At 47.4% G+C, this 19,391-nt stretch overlaps 1 protein-coding gene across 1 annotated transcript; it reads right to left on the reverse strand.

Moving 5' to 3' along the window:
* Nucleotides 1-881: 881 nt before the first annotated feature.
* On the reverse strand, nt 882-16,696 carry LOC120798132 (A disintegrin and metalloproteinase with thrombospondin motifs 5). Its single transcript, XM_040142191.1, has 8 exons — nt 15,304-16,696; nt 8,611-8,743; nt 8,198-8,365; nt 7,307-7,590; nt 5,786-5,969; nt 5,431-5,606; nt 5,167-5,342; nt 882-4,780 (listed from the first exon to the last, which is right to left on the reverse strand). The coding sequence occupies exons 1-8, from the start codon at nt 16,423-16,425 to the stop codon at nt 4,084-4,086; spliced, it is 2,940 nt and encodes a 979-aa protein (XP_039998125.1). The 5' UTR covers nt 16,426-16,696; the 3' UTR covers nt 882-4,083.
* Between the last annotated feature and the right edge of the window lie 2,695 nt (nt 16,697-19,391).

The following is a 19,391-nucleotide window of genomic DNA, read 5'->3' on the forward strand; positions in this document are numbered from 1 at the left end:
GGACTCTGCAGTGTGTTTGATGATACCGTATCTGAGTGTCATCCTACCACAACTCTTGCCCTCGAGTCCTCGTATCAGATCTGAGTATTCAATTTCACCGGCTTATTTCTTTTTAGGTGCCAGACAACTTTCCTCTTAAACTACACCGCTGCAGGCAGGTTTATCGGGAGTTCAACCTGTTTGAACCCGAAGCTACGTCGGCTTCAAATTTAGTTTCCGGTTTTGAAACTGCTCAAATGAATAAAAACAGATTATCAGTGTTTTAATGCAATGACAACATAGACGACACAGAGACAAAGGTATTTAAATATATAGATTTTATGTACATATATTCATGTGGATGACTAGAAAAGAAACACTATATTCTTACAAAGGAATGATTCTGCACAGTCATATTCCTAAGTTAAATAGTAATTTGATACAAAATTAGTATAATAAATAAAACTCATCTCATTGCTTTTTTATTCACACATACCAGTTGTACAAACAATAAATTACAAGTTCAGTGCTGTGTTTCTGTCGTTCAGCGAGAGGGGTTTCCCCACTGGAAGAGTCAGAGTAAGTTGTGTACGTGTGTTAGTGTGTGTGTGCTTGCGTGTGTGTGTGTGTGTGTGTGTGTGTGTTTGTGTGTGTGTGGGTGTCTGAAATACTCAAAAACCGTGTAACTGATGGATTGTTTAAATGGTTTGTATCTGTATGTGTAAATTTCTGTGTAAATATGGTTGAATACTAACACATATATGAAAGATCTATTCGTGTACAAAAATGTTTACATTGTGTAAATAAATCTGTATGTGTGACGAAAGAAGAGAGAACATTCTGTGAGTGGTATGTTGACCTGGGCCATGTAAGTATCTGAAAATGTTTCTCCTGTTTTTTTTTTTTTTTTTTTTTTTTGCTTGCAAAAGTGCCAGATGGGTGAGGTTTGCCACACAGGAAAATATGAAGGGTGCCAGAAGGTTTAACACAATTACAGGAAGGTATTTTTAAGTCCATTAGGTATGGAATCAACACTACTTTGTAATGCTGGGGCTTCAGTAACATCTATGAGAGCTGAGGAAATGATCCAAATATTAATTTTTTTCAAGTATATTTTCATTTTTTTACACAAATATGAATGGTCTTTCATATATCGTCTTAAAAAGAGGCAAATGCGTATTAATGGCACTCAAAATGCATTGTTGGTTCAATTACCAAAGTAAAGGGAATAAACATGGATGATAATGTTTGGTGGAGTCAAGAATTTTAAAGGGCCAGTTCAAAAAAACTTACAAAAAAGTATATTTTTCCTCAGTGCACCTTGTCATATATAGTAATGCAGATTGTGCTTCAAAGAATAGTTTGGCATTTTGGGAAATACACTTATTTGTTTTCTTGATGAGAGCTTGATACCACACTCATTTACGTCTGTTCAACATGAAGCTAGAGCCAGCGGCCTGTTAGCTTAGCCTAGCATTAAGACTGGAAATGGGCACATTGTCATTTTTACGCTTCGTTTTTAGTAAGGATTAAACAAGAATGATAAAATGTGTTCATTAGTTAAATTTAGAGCTGGCGTAGTTTTAATCATCGGACAGAGCCAGGCTAGCTGTTTCCCCCTGCTTTCAGTCTTTATGCTAAGCTATGCTAACCAGCTGCTGGCTGAAGCTTCATATTTAAGGGACAGACACAAGAGTGGTATCAGTTTTCTTATCCAACTGTAAACTGTTGAGAGTGAGGTCCGTGGATTATCCGAAGTAACTGAGGGATTGTTTTGGGAGATAGATGTTCTGGTGACATTTTTAAGCGTACCTATTGCGATGGAAGAGCCACATGAATATCAAAGTAACTGGACAAATAAAACCAAAACTGTATGCATGGCTATGTTCCAATAAAGGCGAGTGAGAAAATCACTTTTTTGGGTGACCTGACCCTTAAACACCCTCAACCAAATGTCACTATATCATCCCTGCCCTAACTGGCCATTACGTGGAACAATCTGATATGTCGTATTTTGGCAAACTCCACCCATCAGAGTTGGAGACAGGTTAAAATTGTAATTTGCAAATACAGGATGTATGAGTAAAATAGAGAATGAGTGATGAAAAGAAAAAAATGGAGAAAGAGCTGAATTGCAAAAGGACAGTAATGACTGCATTAGTATCTCTCTTGCTGTCGTTGCGAGTATCCAGGGCACACATTGTCATATTAGCATTGTTTCCTAAACAGATAAAACGGACAAACAAACAGATATTGACTGCCACAAAAAAACATGAGGACCATTAACCGCCCAGCACCAGCATAGTGATTGATACAAGTGGAACTGAGGGTGAGGAAGCTTCAAGACACAGTAGAGAACAGAACACGTGTTCACGGTACATACTGTGTGTGCTTTAAACACGGGTCCGGGTGCACGAACGTGCTAGCACATAACATGCATGCAGAGGCACACCCACACGCGCAGGCAGACACGCGCGTGTGCACGCACGCACAGACACACACGCACACACAAAAATCAAGCGTTGCCCAAATCTTATTCATCATTGCCCTCCATAAATGTTAAGGAGTGTTGTGGTTACTTTGCCCCTCTGTCAATTTTAACTATTGTAAGGTTTGTCCTCTGAAGGCCACTTTACTCTCCCTTTCAAAATCGTCACACCATGCTGCTGTTTCTTTGCTGTACAGACGTATCGAGTTCAGTAGAATCGATACTTGTGTCTTTGGGGTAAACACTCTCCCCAAGAGAGGAGCAACTTCTCAAGGACATGATCACAGAGAAGTATCTGACTTAGACTGACTGGACCTTGGTATGGCTGATTAGCTTCCCAGCTTTGTACTACTGTATTGCCATGTTTGGTTGCAATGCATTATCCATTAGCCAAATGTCTGGGTTTACCCATGCATTCTTGGTCGTGAAATCACCCTCCCATGCACCTGCAGTTGGAAATTGTATTCATACACTCTCACTTTCTTTCGGATGTTCATGACATAATGGTCACCACCATCGGTGATTCTGCCTCCCAGTTTTCAGCTGGACAGATCAGTCAAATAAAGACAGAGAACGCCTATGGTCGGGGGAATGTGGGAAGCCCTGATCCAGGACCATCATACACATCTCCATCTCCTGTAACTTGGACATTTCAGTCAGTGGCTCGTAGAAATCTTTATATATAAATCTTTACAATCTTTATTATTATCAGTTGGAAATCTTTTTAATGGCTAGAGGATAAGGAAAACTGTGTTTTATTCACTGTTGATACTCTAATTACACTCTCTGGCCATCAGTGGCACTCAAGTTGGTTAATAGCAAAGAAAACCTGATGGATTCTTTGATGGAAGAGACCTTTCTTGATGTTTTTGTTATTTAGCGGTTGCAACGAAGAATGCCTACCATCCAGTGATTTCGCATTTTCAACATTCTTCCCATAGCAAATTTTTTGTGCTGCTCAGTGACTAAATTGTCCGTGTTACGGAAGGCCGCGGTCCACCACCCTAATACCTAGTATAGCGGTTTTGGAACAGGGCTACCACACAGGCAGAAATTATGGCAGGGCGAAGGATGAGGGCTCTTGTCTCGGACACACTCATGACAAAAGACAAAGGGGTATTCACTTTCAAATACCCACAGTGATAAGAACACATGAAATAGCATAAAAAAGACACGACATGCATGCCATTACAGGGCAACACACACTAAGCCTCCAGGGTATGGAGGCCGATGTAATGACAATCAGTTATTGTCTATGTGGAAATGACATGCAACTCAAGTTCTTAGCTATACCAGGCCAATACAATACTTGTCACTATCATATGGAAGCTGTCCTCCATTTTACTTGCGCTCTGTATAGCTACTATGATTCCAGGACATTCCTCTGGCTTATAGTCAGGTAAACCCATGCCAATATGTCTTTGAGTCTCTGTATTACTGGTCCTGGTGTTTTTTTCCAACATTCACAGTCCCGTTTAAGGAGCTATGTCTTAAATTCATCGGTCCATTCATTGGTCCTACATCCAGCACTCGAGACCTTTATCAGAAGTACAGATTGCAACTTCTTCCTGCATATTCTTTCTTGTCTCGCAAATCATTTTTCCTCTCCCGCCTCCTCAACATTTCTTCACCAGACAGTGTTTGAAGGCAGAGGGGCGGGCGCCCAGCATGCATCCTTTGGACAGTTTCCCATCCTGGTCCTTACACTGCACTGTCCGGCTCTGCCAGCCAGTATCACAAGTCCTGGAGCAGGTCATCCAGGAACCTGTTACCCACTGGGGCCCTGGGGTTGGGGTTGGGGGACCTGGCGCTGTCGGTGGCCCTGGGACCAGGACGTGGGGAGCAGAAGAGGATGTAGGGGTACTGGTGGTGGTGGTTGTGGTGGTTCTTGTCGTGGTTGAGACAGCTGTAGTGCTCTGCAAAGGGGTTGACTTTGGTTTGGGGATGAGCGGAGCTGACGGCTGCTGTGGGGTTGTCTGGCGGGGCATGAAGAAGCTATAACGAACATCCAGGGGCTTTTTGGCGTCTGTCGCTAGAATCTGGATCACCAAGGCTTCTTGGAGGGCCCCGGGGCCCATGCTGTGAAGCCACTCATCCCTTTGGCTCCAGCCACTGTAGTTGAGCACAGAACCATTGAGTGGGATGATTGTCTCGGAGGTGGAGATCATGAACTTGCCGTTTAGGAGGTACTCGCCATTGGGCCGTCGGAGGGCCAGGTAGGCGGTGTAGCGGGTCTGGTCCTTGGCCTTGTGTTGACGAACTTTTATGTGGGTGGAGCCCACAGGGATCTTCACTACATCAGTGTAGCCCTTACTGTTTGGCAAGAGAGAACATAGAGGAAAGATCAGATCAGTATATAAAACAGCATTCTCTTTGCCGTCATTGGCTTTGCTTTGATGGCTTTACACTGCGGGGAAGAAGCCAATAATAACACTAATACAACCAAGTCAGCCAGTTAAAAAGGAGCTGCACACTGTTTGGATCTGGTGTCGCTTGATAGCAAACTGCAATAATCATGAGATATCTTCAGTGAAGAATACTATACTGACAATCGTTCTCTAAATTCTTCATGTGCAAACTTACCATTACTAAACTGAGACTCCTCACACATGCATGTATGCAAATGTCTGTGTTTGCATGCAAATGGATTATTATAATATGAGAATGTGTAATGCACAGTTCAAGTCCCTTTTTCTTACCTCCTCTTTGTGAAGTTGCCAATTACACGTATACATCCTGTGCTGTCACCTCCACATATACCACACTTGTCAAACTGCAGCTTGGAGCCAATGATGCCGTCGCAGCCTGTTCGTACACATTTCCCCTTCACACACACCGAGCTGCTGTAAGGACGACACTCCGTCCCGTCTACCACCTGAACATAGTCAAAATATCACCATCATCCTTCGCACATTTTTTTTTTCATGAAATACACTGCACCCTTTCCTTTTTATCTAACTCACCCTCTGAGAGAACACCACATAGTATCCTGTTCCTTTTGCTCTGCAGGTCAGCTTGCACACATCTTTGGGGAGAACTCCTGCGTATTTAGGCACCCACTCAACAAAGGTCTTCACTCCTTTAGGATCTGTCTGGGGACCGTTGCGCACCTCACATTGCTCCTGACGGAAACCTTTATCTGGAGAAAAGTTCCATTGAAAGAGGTTGGAAAATGAAGGGCTATATATTTTTCGTAATAAATTTACATTAGCTTGAAATATTGCAATCGTCATGTGAAAACTGAACGATATAAATAATACAAAAAAAACCTACTGTACTGTTATAATCATGCATGTATTCTCAGGGTGTCACACTCACTTGATGCTGGACACGGTATCACGTTGCAGGACCGATAGATGGCCCTCTTCCCCGTGCAGTAGCGACCGTTGTTCCGTGGCGGCGGGTTGTTGCAGAGGCGCTGGGCGAACTGCACCCCGCCTCCGCAAGTTCTGGAGCACGCACCCCAAGGACCCCAGGAGCTCCAGCTGCCATGGTTGGATGCCTGGGAGAGGGAGGAGAGGGGATGAAAAGGAGAGGAGAGGGAAGATGAAAGGGGAGATAAGGGTCGGGGGAAATGACAGCGGAGGAGAGATCAGAGAGTAGAGAGGGATGAAGAGAGGAGAAAGAGGAAAAAAAGAAGGAGATGAGAGTGGACAATTAGCGCTTATCAGACATGTTGGAAGTGGAGGAGTGGTTGCTAGCCAAGCCACGTGCCACAGGGAAAGCCCTTTGGAGAGATATGTGATAAAGAAAAATGTGGCCTGCACTGTGGTCGTGGAAAGAGACAGAGAAAGAAGGAGAGAGGCAGACCTAATGTGATAATTAACTAAAGCCAAATCTCACATGCTTCCCCGGAGGAACAGCGTGAATGAAATTCTCGAGGTAACATACTTATTTTTGTGTTTTCCAATCAGTCGTACCAAACATGACTTGATACGTAGTGTTTTACATTTTATGAGGCAAATTTGATTTTATAACTCTGAAACTATGCAAAGCTTCTTTGGACACAGCCTTTTCATTTAGTTCCACTGCTGAGTCTTTATACAGTAACGCTTGGACTTCTTCTTTCCTCTCTAAAAGCTACACAATCTGCAATCATACTGCAAGAAATATATAGAGCTTGAAAGATTGTGAAGTCTGAGGGGTAAACTGGTCATCATACAAGGCAGTGAAAATGCAGCGAGTAAGAATTTGGGCCGGATCCCAACACGCAGTCGCCTGCCAAGGATTGAGTCAGACTCATCAAATGTCATGTGACAAATAAACACAAAGAAAATTCTCTCTCTTTCTTTCTGATTCCTTTTTGACTTTCACTCTCTTTTCCCTCCCTGATACACACACACACACACACACACACACACACACACACACACACACACACACACACACACACACACACACACACACACAGTGTCGACATTCTGCCAAAAACGAATTTGGTGCTTTAAGTCATTAAGGCCAAATTCAGTTTAGATCTGTTTAAGCAAGACCAAGAGAACAAAGAGCACAAATCAGTAGTGGCATAAATCAAACACAGACCACACAATGAGCCACATAAGGAACTCATGACATTTTTCAATCCCTCTTCATTTCTACTTCATCTTTTTCTTTCTTAGTAGCTGCCGTGTGCACTGTATATTAAGTTCATTCCTTTGTACCTTTGTCTCCCACAGCAAAGTTTGTGCAATGTGAAAATGAACGCTTAAAATATCAGTTTTTGAACTATAAAAAGGAATCTATTTTGGCTTTTAGTCCTTTTGTCTCCCTTGACAAACACTTTCTGTCTCCATGTCCTTTTCCATTTCTCCCTCATATCCCGATAGCGTCCATCCCTCTTACCGAGTAGTGCCTCTTGCGGGTCTTGTCCACACACTTTCCCTGCAGGCAGATGCGTCCCTTCCCACAGGGCGTTCCCTCCACGGCCGGCAGCTTCTTGGTCAGACACACCATCTGTCCCTGGCGAATCACGGCGCACCACAGCCGAGAACATACGTCCATGCCCGGGCAAACCGTGTACTCGGGGCCGAAGGCCAGGCGACACTGGCGGACGGCATCGTAGCTCTGCCCCGGGAGCTCCTCTGGGCCAAGAAGAGCCTGGCGAGGAGTGTCGAGGAGACACTCGGCTGTGGCAGAGTAGCAGACGGAAATTTTTAAAATACGGTCTACAACCTGCATGTACTGCCATGGCGCTCCATGGCTGCTTGTCACTTGGTATATGACGATCCATTTTAGTCTATTGAAAAAACCAGGCCTGTATGACTTATCACTCAGTGAAAGTTTCTGGAGCAGCAGCAGATAGTGTCAAGCCCGAAATGATGCTGTTGCTGTTGCTGCATGAATTATGTGAACAGCGATGGAATTGCTTAGCAAAACGTCAACAACGATGCTTTATGGCCGTCACGAGTGAAAATGCTTGACAAAACAGTATGACTCATCTTGATTCGTCTTTGTCTGCACGGCCACTTCACTCTTTGAGAAGTTAATAGGATTGTGAATAACTGATTACGGCTTTGTTTGGTAGTAAACAGCTCTCAGTAATATGTACCGCGGGACAAAAAATATCAGGAGTCAAATGCACATGGAGGTAATTTGTAGATAGAAAAAATAAAACTTCTGCTGGCTGGGAAAAGTTCTCCCTATTAAATGAACCACAGATGTTTGCAAAACCACAAGCACGGACTCTCTCTTTTCCCCACGCCTTTATTACTCTCTGTCTTCTCCCACACTCACCGTTGCCATCATCAAAGAAGTCAGTGACGGTTGCCGAGGTGCAGCGGCTCCAGGGTTTGGAGGCGTCGATGGAGGTGAGGATGGAGGACATGAGCCGCTTGTCGCTGTTCACCCCGAAGCGCTCCTCGCAGAACTTGGAGTCGTCATGGGACAAGCCCAGCAGGTGACCTGGGGCAGGGAGAGGAAGGGCATTTTTGCAGGAATGCTGCGGTCACACAATGTACAGAGCTTGAGTAATTTGAAAGGACAGGAGATGCACATGCCGCAAGAATGAGAAAAGAAATCAGACATGACATCAGACAATTCTCGTGTGGTATTAATCAGCGAGAGAGATGTGCTGACAGATGTGAATGTGCATGCCCTGGCTACTCTGTCTCACTGTTGTGTGTGTCGGCGTGTGTATCCATGCCTACCTATCTCATGTGCGACAGTAAATGCAGCGTGAAGCCCGTCGTCCTCAATGACGGCGCAGCTTCTCTCCGGAGAGCAGATGGTGCCCACGTCCGCCATGCCCAGGGTGTCGCAGGAGTGGTGGCCACAGAGGTCCTGGAAAAGGGGAAACACTATAAGTTTAAATGAAACCAGAAAAAAAGTAGGAAACACCCCCCCCCCCAGTTTTACCCCCAGGGTTTATTTCAATAGTTTTCTAGAGAGAAATGACTTCAGCTCCATCCCTCTTTCGCCCTCTTTCACATCCAGCAATTCAGTATTGTAATTTCATAAAGTTGGATGGCTTGTGAAAGGCGTTTGGTAGCATCTCTCTTTACAGCCTCCTTACCTAGTAAATGGCCATGCCCGCTGAAGACATTGCACAACAGTTTTCAGAGGCTGGGCAGTACTCCCTGCGACTAGTGATTCTGATTTGTTAAATTGGTGCAGTGTCCTTTTTTTCCCGCCGCTGCTTTTACCCACTTCCTTCCTGTGCCACCACCATCCCCTCTGTCTGCCTCACGGGGTGCCAGAGTGGACGGCATTGATCTTTGCTTTGCTTTGCTTCCCCACACATGTCCATGCAGACGGGGCCTCTGGGCGGACAGCCCGGGCCGCGCTGAGCGCGCGGATCAATCAGCTAATCATACCGTCACGTTAGCGCACACATGCCTGCACACCGGCCCCGCGTGCACGTGCGTGCACGGCCCCCAACGCAGTGTGATGTCTGAGGACAAACATCCATGCATGCGTATATGAGAACATCGATTTAAAAAAAAACAAAAAACAAAAAAAAAAACCACATACACAGGCACGCACACACGTGAGAAGATGAATCGTCATGTTAAGTGGTGCTGACAGGCCTGCTGGGTCATGTGTGTGAGGCGCTCTGGGGAGGGTGTTTACTCATTCCAGGGCCGATCGGCTTGGAACAAACTGCCTTGTGTTCTGTGCTCACACACATGACTGACTGGGTGGGACCACCTCTCACTCACACACACACACCACACACACACACACACACACACAAGTACACATAGATGCACATAACTATGAGAATGTAAATGACTGGGTGCATACTTGCACATGGAGAGCATATATAAATACATGCTTATACGGCACTTAATTGGACACTCACAAGCACATGCACACAGATGCAGACACACACACACACACACACACACACACACACACACACACACACACACACACACACACACACTACAGGAGGAGTTTGCCTGCTTTTGCCAATTGACTGTTGGATACATGAGAAGCACATGAAGGCTGAGGCTGACTGACTGAATGGCTGCTGAGATCCAGATTATGCTGAAGTTTCTCTTTACTTTTCCGTGAGCAAACAAGCTTTTAAACTATAGAAGAAAATCTGTTTGTTTTGAATCAGACAGTGGGAGCGTATATACTGAGGTTTACCTTCATATTTGGTCTGTTTCTCTTTCCCTGTTTCCCACACTCTTTCATCTCAACGCTCCTTACACTTCCTTCCATCTCATTTATTTATTCATTCATCCCCCCCCCAGGCTCTAGTATGAGAACAGTTTTTGTTTCGTTCTTTCTTGTATACACAGCTTTCATTTGTACAGCACAGAATAACAGGAACCACGTGGGTGAAAAGGAGAAAAATGGGAATCTCCTGTTAGAAATTTAATAGTGCTGTGTGAAAAATACCTGGAATAACCCGAAAACTCACATCTCGATATATCTAATGTTTATTTTTTTTTCCTCTCGTCTGAACTTTGTTTTAATCCAAAGGCCTCTGACAGACAGGTAAAGAAAAAGAGGGAGAGAGAAAGGGAGGGAAAGAGAGGGAAATTCAGGAAACAGGCGCCGGGGGGAAAGGATGGGGGGATGCCGGAAATTAAAGAGAAGAGCTAGGGGAACAAGGAGTTACAGAAATGTTGGCAGAAATAACAGGAGAACAGGTGGCAAGCTGGTTGTGAAGGTCAGGAGACGATCAGAGTCTGTGTGCATGTTACAAGACTGCTTGCAATCTAAGCCAAGGCGCGTGTTAAACAAACAGCCAGCCAGACCCAGACCCAGACACACACACACACACACACACAAATCCCTCTTGCAGAGTGAGTTTAGCTCAGTCTGTGTGGTGAAAACACGCTGCAGGTTGATTTCAACAGAGCTGCTAATGAAATTCCACAAAAACCAGCTTTCTACCAGTGATGGACAGGCTGTCAACTGGTGTGAGACGTCAGACTATGATTGTCCTCAGGTAAATAACAGACACCGCTTGGGTTGTGACCCTGCAGCTTGATACGTCATCTGCAGGAGACACTGCAACGGTTAATACACAGCGGTGGAAAGCAACTACGTCATCTATTCAAGAACCGTGTTAATAATGAGGCCAAGAATGTTCTCAAGACCATGGTGTTGAAGGCAGAACTAGCAGAAGTTAAAGTCAAGTTTAAACATTTTTAAGGGAGAAAGTAAATCCTTTAATAAAAAAGAACAACCATGTGTCGTGGTGTCATTTTTCATTGCATGGAAACGTGAACCAGCCTAAGAGAACCAGCTCAAAAGAAAACGTCAGACCATGACTGCCTACAGGAGTGCAGCTTAATGCCACTGGATGCATCACAGTGTGAAAAAAGGCGAGGCTCACGTGTTGTCACGGGTCAGACTGAACTCTCTGGCCAGTTGCGTATGTCGACAGACCCGGGGCCGGGGCGAAGGGGTTCGGGATCCAGGGGCTGTCTGCAGGTTGTCGACATATGCCAGACAAAGTACAGCATGTGCGAAATATCAGGAACAGTCAAAACAAACAGAGGGACTAGCTGTGATGGGGTGAGGGCTGGGAAATGTACACTTTAATGTAAAGACAGAGAGAGGAGAGGAGGGGAGGAAGACAAGTGCTCAGGAGAGGGAGCAGTCCAAACTGTAGTTATACTGGTGGAGGGTAACTGATGTAACTACGTGTTCAACACAATGTGGAAGAAACTGATTGTGTAAAGGTACATGCTGTGTCTACATCAGTGTGTATCTTACGTCTATCATCATTACATAAGGGCCATTAGTCCATTCATCGATTGCCAGAAAAATTATCTGCAGCTATTTTCATACATCAACTAATTGTTTAATTTTTTTTAGGAAAAAATGTCAAAAAAATGCTGTTTTCAGCCTTTCAACTATAAAGATTTCCCAATTTTCTCTATTTTATCAATGTAAATTGAATGTCTTTGGGTTTCAGACTGTTGGTCGGACAAAACAATCAAAAGTTGGATGAAATGTCATCTTAATCCGCCCTCGCACTCATTTTTTATGTACTTTGGATGTGACAGCCAGCTACAAATGTAAACGCGAAATCTGAAAAAATAAGAAATGGAGTCTCGTCAGATTCCATACTTGTATTACATACACATATATTACTCCACATTTGACCTGAGCTAAGTGAGAGTGACCTTACATCAGCCTGGCTTGAAACGGTCAACACTTCAATATCATCCTGCCAGCAGTGTCTATCCAGATATTTGAGCTGCTGCAAGAAGCGAATGAGAGAAAAAAATCAAATAGCAGCGTGGACACACATGTATGTTAATATCTCCACAGCTCCGCAGCTCTCTCTGGCCACCTTACAACTAGGGCTTTGTCTACTGTCCGAGCTCGCAACAAGTGGACACAGCCATGCATAACATTTAATGTTCCCATGTACACAGATGCACAGTCAGAAGAGTCCCCCTCAATGTGCCTGTTGTTTTCTTCTGGAGCTGTTATGTGTGGAACTGGGTGACACCGCCACACGGGTCAGCTCACTGCGGGGACTGGGTGTGGGAGTAATTGGACCCAACCACAAAGAGACGAGTTCCCTCCAACCCTGTGTGCAACCCCCCCCCCGCCCCAATATTGTCTGACTTCACAGTCACTAAGTCCTCAATGAGCTTCAGTTCTAGTTCAGCAGTCTACAATAATCAGGACTTACTCCACAGCTGCTCCAAATACAAAGAGGAAAGGGGGACTTCTACTACTATTTGGTTACATCTGAGGTTCAGTACAATGGAATACCAGGCAGCCCACCTCCTATTACACATCTGAAGTGAATCTACAGCACATCCAGGTTTGTCTCTCTTTGTGAAGTCTCCTCTGGGGCCACAACCAACGTTATTTTCCTGAGAAAGTCCTGAGAAAATAGTTAACACATGACCATGCCTCCAAAATCACACTGTTTTCCTTTTCAACTCCGAAAGCAGCACGGTTTGAGGTACCTGAGCCAAATAAAGTTATTTCCTCACTGGCATTCTGTCAGTGGAAACCTTAATGGCTCTATCCTGTTTGTAAAATTACGAACTTTGTGCCGCTCTGGACATTGTAGGGGGATCTTTTCTGGCCAAGCGATTAATGGCTAAATAAAAATGTGGTTGTCATAAAGAAGAGGGCCAAATGAGCATTTTTCAAAATGTCAGCATTTCAACCTTCCACGTGTTTCCCTTTGTAGCAGCTTCGCTGCTATATGAGTGGATACAAGAAAAGGACTCTCGCAGGAAAGTGATTTTTAAATTCCACTTTCACTCAGTCGCACCAAGTAATTCTGTTTTGCTGCAGTGTTTAGATGTAAACAGACCCCAGCCCTGCTTGTCTGCCCAAATTATAAGGATCGACGTGGTAAAGGAACAGCAATTTAAGCACTCGGACGAAACACTGAATCCTGATAATGGCCTTTAATAGCCAAAGAGTTCAGAGGTCAAAGTTAAAGTGAGTGCTTTCTTTGTCTTAAACCCTCACCTCTACAGTTCCGAGGTCACGACCCTAAACTCAAGACAGGCATTAGCTATGTGCTTATTCTGCACACTGACAGGATTCAGCTGCAATTAAGCTCATTTGTTCCAAAGAAATGCAACAGACAGAGACCACAGACCCACTTCAGGATGTTTCTGAAGTGGGTCTGTGCTGTGTTACACAGGTCACAGTGGACGATTACGCACTCTGGCGACAGGTTAACTCTACAGTGTGACCTTTCGGGTTCAATAGTGACGGTGAGACCTGTGCGAACGAGGGTCAGGCGACAGGCTTCTGAATAATTCAAGCGCTGCGACAGGCGAGTCACAGTTTTAGTGCCGACTGATATGCGGTTAAGGAGAAAAAGGAGGCTAATATTGGCTCTTCGTGGTGGAGGTTTCCGGGGGCGAGCAGGGGTATTTTAAAAGAATGAAAGCCCAGGTCGCATGGAGAAAAAAAATCCACAGTACACTGCCTGTCATGTTCCGTTAAGAGCTTCCTGTCCATTTTGCCGCTGCCCTCCTGTCCTGAGGCTGCCTTTGGAGCACCCTGCCCACCCTGCCAGACCCAACTGATAAAGGCACTTTCTTTCTTCTTCCAGACCCGCCTGCGCAGGTGTAGCGGCAGCAGGGTTAGTGAGGAGCCACGAGGTGGTTGGCACACAAGAACTGTGCCACTTTGCCAGCATGCCAACCTCAGGTATGCACTACCCGCTGCCTCGCCAATGCCAACTTGGCACCAGAAGGTCCGAGGTAATACCCCCGGTGCTTTGCTTTTTTTTTTTTTTTGCCCAAGCCATGACAAGACCTTGTATGACTCGAACACACCGCAGTCCAAGGCGAAGCGGTCTTGACACGTCAGCTGGAGCTCACCACCGCAAAGCCGCACCCGGGAAGGTGAGAAACGCATGTGGATCTGCTGCTGCCCTGCGGCTTTGGACCCGGCGCGCAGGGCAAGGAGGAGGAAGGAGGAGTGGGGAAGACGGGGAGGATGAAAGAGGGGATAAATGAGTGCGGTCTCGGTAAACACTCGGCTTCTCACAGGGTGGACGTGTTTGTTTTTCTGACAGCTCCCAGCCCCAACTGACAGAGGCTGGAGAATCAACTGGGGGGGGGGAAATGTGCAGACTGAGGGAGAGAGAGAGAGAGAGAGAGGGGGAGAGAGGGGAAGTGTGAGGCTGGGATGACTACCTAATTAACAACAGTTTCAAGGGAGTTTTAGGGATATTTGTGCAATGCACCCAGCAGCTGATTTCAAACCTCCTGCCCCGGGAAGAATGTGCGTGCGCGTCCGCGGGCGCGCGCCTCGGATCACACAGGCTTCTGGGCTGTCAGGGGACTGGGAGGGGGAGGCCGGAGACAGAGGAGCCTGCCTAGAAAAACACCAGGCGCAGGAAAGACGGGTTTTTTTTTTCTGGTCGTTTTCGCAGACGCTGCGCCGCATCACGCACGCGAGGTTCAGCAAAAAGAAAGAGGAGCGAACGACGGGAGGAGGAAAAGAAAGCAAATGATAAAAGGGTTGGATATGAGCGGGGACGTGTGGGGAGCATGTTGGGTAGTCTTCAGGGATTCGAATGGGGAGGGGTTGATGGCGCTTTCCGTGTCGCTTAGCTACCGGCTCAAGGGAAAAAAATAACACGCAATAACATTCAGTTAGAAGTATAAAGTATGACAAGGTGAGCCGTGTCGGAGTGTGTTTCAAAGGCTGTCTGCGATAAGGCTCAACCTGCCAAGGTCTTCCAGCTGCCGCCCGCGTGCGCCATCACAACAAACCGTGGCGTCACTCCGCCGCCCTGGCATCGCACCGGGGCTCGAGGCCGCCTCCCCTCCGCCGTGTGGGACGGAAGACAGGCGGAGCCGGCGCCCCGGCGAGGCTGTTGGATGGGGGGGGGGCAGGGACAGGTGGAGGTGCGGAGAGCAAAGGGGGACTTTGTTTACCTGCCTGGTGAAGAGGATGGCGGCGTCGTGGTGGTGCTGGTGGTCGTCGTCCAGCGGGTTTTGCTGGTTCTGCCACTTGCAGAAGCTCTTCAGTGTCGCCGCCGCGTTCTTGGTCACCTCCAGGCCCTTCTCCTTCTCACCGACCGTGGTCACTTTCACCACCGACAGCCGGATAGGGTTCTCGATGCTGGCGTGCCCGTAGAGCTTGGAGGCGATGGAGGCCAGTGTGAGCAGGTAGTGGTTCAAGTCCTTGCCGTATTTCTTCGTCATGGTGTCGTCGGCCACCAGGAGCAGCTCCACGTGCCGGGCGCGTGAGACTGACCTTTTGCTCCGCGTGCCAGGCTCCGGAGCGGCCGCTTTGGCGGGCCGGCTCCACCACTTCCGACCGCGCGCGCCGTGGTCATCGGTGTTTCCCGCTGCGAGCCCCTCTCGGTCCAGTCTCCCCCTCCCCCGACCTCTGTGCCGGCGCCCCCCCCCCGCGTCCCTGCTCCCTCTGCGCCCTCTGCGCCCTCTGCGCCCGTCGCGCGTCCCGCAGCTCTCGCGCCCCTCGCGCATGGCCTCGAAGCTGAAGCTCTCGCGCGTGAACACGTGGAGCGAGCTCTCCGCGTCCTTGTCCTGCAGGGCGCGCACGTCATGCTCGTGTCCCTTCGCCCTGATGATAGGCGTGATGGTGTAGCGCGCGTGGCTCACGGCGAAGAAGCCCTCGAGACCGCCGCCGCAGAGGTTGAAGACGGCCAGGGATTCCGGGTTGGAGTCCACTGTCCCGCGGTACACGCATTCCCGCTGCAACGGCGCGCGGCTCTCCCCCATCATCGCGAGCACATACTGCGGGCTGAAGTGATGCGACAGCACCGACTCGTCCCGCTCCATGTCCAGCTGAAACCGGCTCCCATCCAGGTACACCAGGTAGCCCACCTTCCCGCCTCCGTGGTAAATCCGGTCAATGGTCCGCACGACTCCATCCGTCCTCCGGGCAGGTGCGAGAAGGGACCCGTTCGCAGATGGAAGGTAGAAACCCTGGAAAGTAGAAAGCCCGGCTCCCAGCTCCAACTCCACGACGCACAGCAACAGTAGCCGAAACCAGAGCCTGCCCCCGGCCAGAGCACCAAGGAGCCGCATCATTGTTCATTCCAACCCGACAAACATCTATGTATCCACTAAAACAACAACTTTGAGTATTTGTTCCTCCAAAAAGCGCATCCTCCCGGTGTCCAAACCCCCCATGCAAAAGCGCACAGCAGTAACCAGCGGGCGAGAAAACAAAACCATTGAGGAAAAATGGACAAGAGAAAAAGCCGCAGAGAGGAACTGTGTGCAGGCTGCAGAGCACTGAGCTGAACTTGGAGAACAAAAACACAAAGTTTGCTCTTAATAGGACCCGGAGAGAAAAAGGCCTGCCCCCTTTGCGCTCAATCACCACTCCCTCCCCCCCCTCTCCCTCTCCCTCCCTCCCTCTCCCTCTCTTCCTCAAACCAGAGTAAAGTCAAGTGCTGGAGGAGAGGAGAGGAGAAAAAACCTGAACAATGCTGTCCCCGGAGTATTTCCCACTGCCTCAGCAGAGGAGAGAGGAGCCTCTTGTGCCCTGCGAGTCCATCAAAATCCTCCTGGTATCATATTGAGAGGCAGAGACACAAAAGACACAAAACAAAAGATCAGCAGAAACAAGTTCCCGAGCAGCCGCATGCTGCTGCTCTCACGACCAACATCATTTATCTCAACTCCAAAATGTCTCCATTAAACACCAGCCCGTTATTTTTACACTTTTACCACTTTGACTCCTTGAATAATTGAAGGCTAAAAGTCCAACAGGATTTGACTGGAGAGTTTCGGCAAACTAGAGGGGAATAGATAATTTATGGCCAGTCCCGAATAGGAACTCTGGGAGTTCACTGTGAGACATTTAATGGTGTGTGTGTGTGTGTGTGTGTGTGTGTGTGTGTGTGTGTGTGAGTGAGTGAGTGAGAGAGAGCAGGAGGAGGAGGAGATGGAGGATATCTGTGAGCATGCATACCGAAGGTGCTGTATTGCTGAACTTGAAAGTAAAGTAAAAAAAAACTGTGTGTGTGTGTGTGTGTGTGTGAGTGAGTGAGTGAGTGAGAGAGAGAGAGAGAGAGAGAGAGAGAGAGAGAGACTCTGCAGGTGTGTGACCGTGCTTGGAACTGCCCTGGGAGCTGTCTTGGTTATTTATTGTACCTTTAGGGAAGTGTGGTGCCAATGGGATGTCGTACTTGTTGGGGATTTAGCAATGAATACCTGGCTGGAGCTGAAGTCACTGTGCCTCACTCACACTCACAAACACACACACAGACACCCTCTCAGAGCCAACTAGAGAGTGGCTTTTGTTACAAGTCTTAAAAGTTCCAAAACACTGCTCATTTGCTGAGTCACCTAAAAGCTATTACGTTTACACAACAGAGAGTGTCTCAGCGTGTCTCTGTGTGTGTGTGTGTGTGCACGCCAAGAGGGGGGCATCTCTTTGTGGATCAACACACCCCACGCAAGAACCTGAGAACAGATATTACGTTTCAACTTTGTTGGCGTCAGACGGCGAGAGCCTGTGTCTGCCCTCCCAAAGCGGCGTGCTAATCCAAAGCCCCTTCTACGTGACCGAGCGGCGTGGGTAGTATGGTGCAGGGATGCAGCCAGGGAGTGGGCGTGAGAGTGGCTGTGGGCGGATGGCGGAAGCGCGGCCAAAAAAACAAAAAAAAAAAACGGAACACGGTGTGCTGCCACCGTAAGCCTCGGCGCCCCCTGTCAAATCCCAACGGGGGTAGGATCCACACATGAAACATCCCACACCAAGGATGGAAAAGCCCCAAGAAAGCCCTCAAACAAACCTCCAGAAAAATGCCACTTGTCAGTTCCTGAACCGAGCTGAAGTCCTGTCCTCAGTATTTCTGGGGGGAGAATTTGGGGATTTTAAGTTTATTTTAAGCCAACAAAGAAACGCTATTGAAAAGAGTGATGTAGGGAAGTCGAATTTACAAAAAGAATAACTTAACATGTATGAATTATTTACAAAAAATCCAAAACATTTCAAAGGCTCTCTGTTTGGGGTCTGGTCAGTATTTTGCAAGAGGGTGTGCGGTTGCGTAGAGGGGGACTTGGGCTCATGACCTCAGGATTCTTAAAATCTTTGCTACGGCCATGACAATACAGAGCACACACACACCCACAAAGATGACGACCACTGCAGAGTGGATCCAGTATCGAGCCTCATGTCCAAATCACCCAGCTGTTATGCAATGCACCTCCCACCCCCACAACCCGTCTCTTATTTCTCCCTGTCCTCAAGTCTCGCCTCCAATGAACCCCCCCCACCCCACTGCTGCCGGCTGCTTCTCCTTTACACTAAACTGTCAAGTGTATTACCTGCAGTAAAAAAAAAGGCACCTATAAAGACAGAGCAGACCGGAGATGTGTGTGAGAGAGAGGATGTTTGATCAGGACAGTGCGACGTCAAGATGGTGCTTTGATGCTCGTGTGTCCTGCGATTACTTTCCAGGGTTTCAGATATTTTGTCCATGAAAGTAATGAGACAAATAAAATTAGTAAGTTGAGTTTATCCCCTGGAAAGAATTATTACATGTGGTGAAAAGTGCCGCAACTGCAAACTAGCGGCACTGAGCCTTAGCAAAAATTAGGCTACTTCCCACAGCGTCTTTCAATGCCGTGCACATGCAGAAAAGACAAACACGCACGCGCGCGCTTTGGCTCACATCCCTACAATGTCCTCCTCGCCCTCCCTCTTTCCCTCTCCTCTTTGAGTCTCACACACTCAGCCCATTGGATCGTTTTTTAATCCCCATCATCTGAAAGTGAGATGTATGCCAAAGCAACCATATGGACACGAACCGCCCCCGTTATCCTCACACTCACACACACACACACACACACACACACACACACACACACACACACACAATTACACAGTAACCAAGATCACACGTGTAAAGCAGGCTGCATACAGTATAGCACGTCACCAAAACAAGTTGTGTGTGTGTGTGAACCCCGCGTGCTGAGCCACGTGTGTGGAACCGGCCCACTTCCTATGGTGGCTGGGAGGGGAGAGAATCCAATACGGGTAA

This window comes from Xiphias gladius, chromosome 13 (genome assembly GCF_016859285.1).
Source record: "Xiphias gladius isolate SHS-SW01 ecotype Sanya breed wild chromosome 13, ASM1685928v1, whole genome shotgun sequence".
Taxonomy (NCBI): domain Eukaryota; kingdom Metazoa; phylum Chordata; class Actinopteri; order Istiophoriformes; family Xiphiidae; genus Xiphias; species Xiphias gladius.

Bases quoted from the DNA above. Each gene is read 5' to 3' on its own strand.
- LOC120798132 (XM_040142191.1), bottom strand. From the start codon at position 16,425: ATGATGCGGCTCCTTGGTGCTCTGGCCGGGGGCAGGCTCTGGTTTCGG. The intron at 5,970-7,306 runs GTAAGAGGGATG...TCCCTCTCCCAG, and splicing joins CCCGCAAGAGGCACTACTCG to GCATCCAACCATGGCAGCTG. The intron at 5,607-5,785 runs GTGAGTGTGACA...ACTTTTCTCCAG, and splicing joins GATACCGTGTCCAGCATCAA to ATAAAGGTTTCCGTCAGGAG.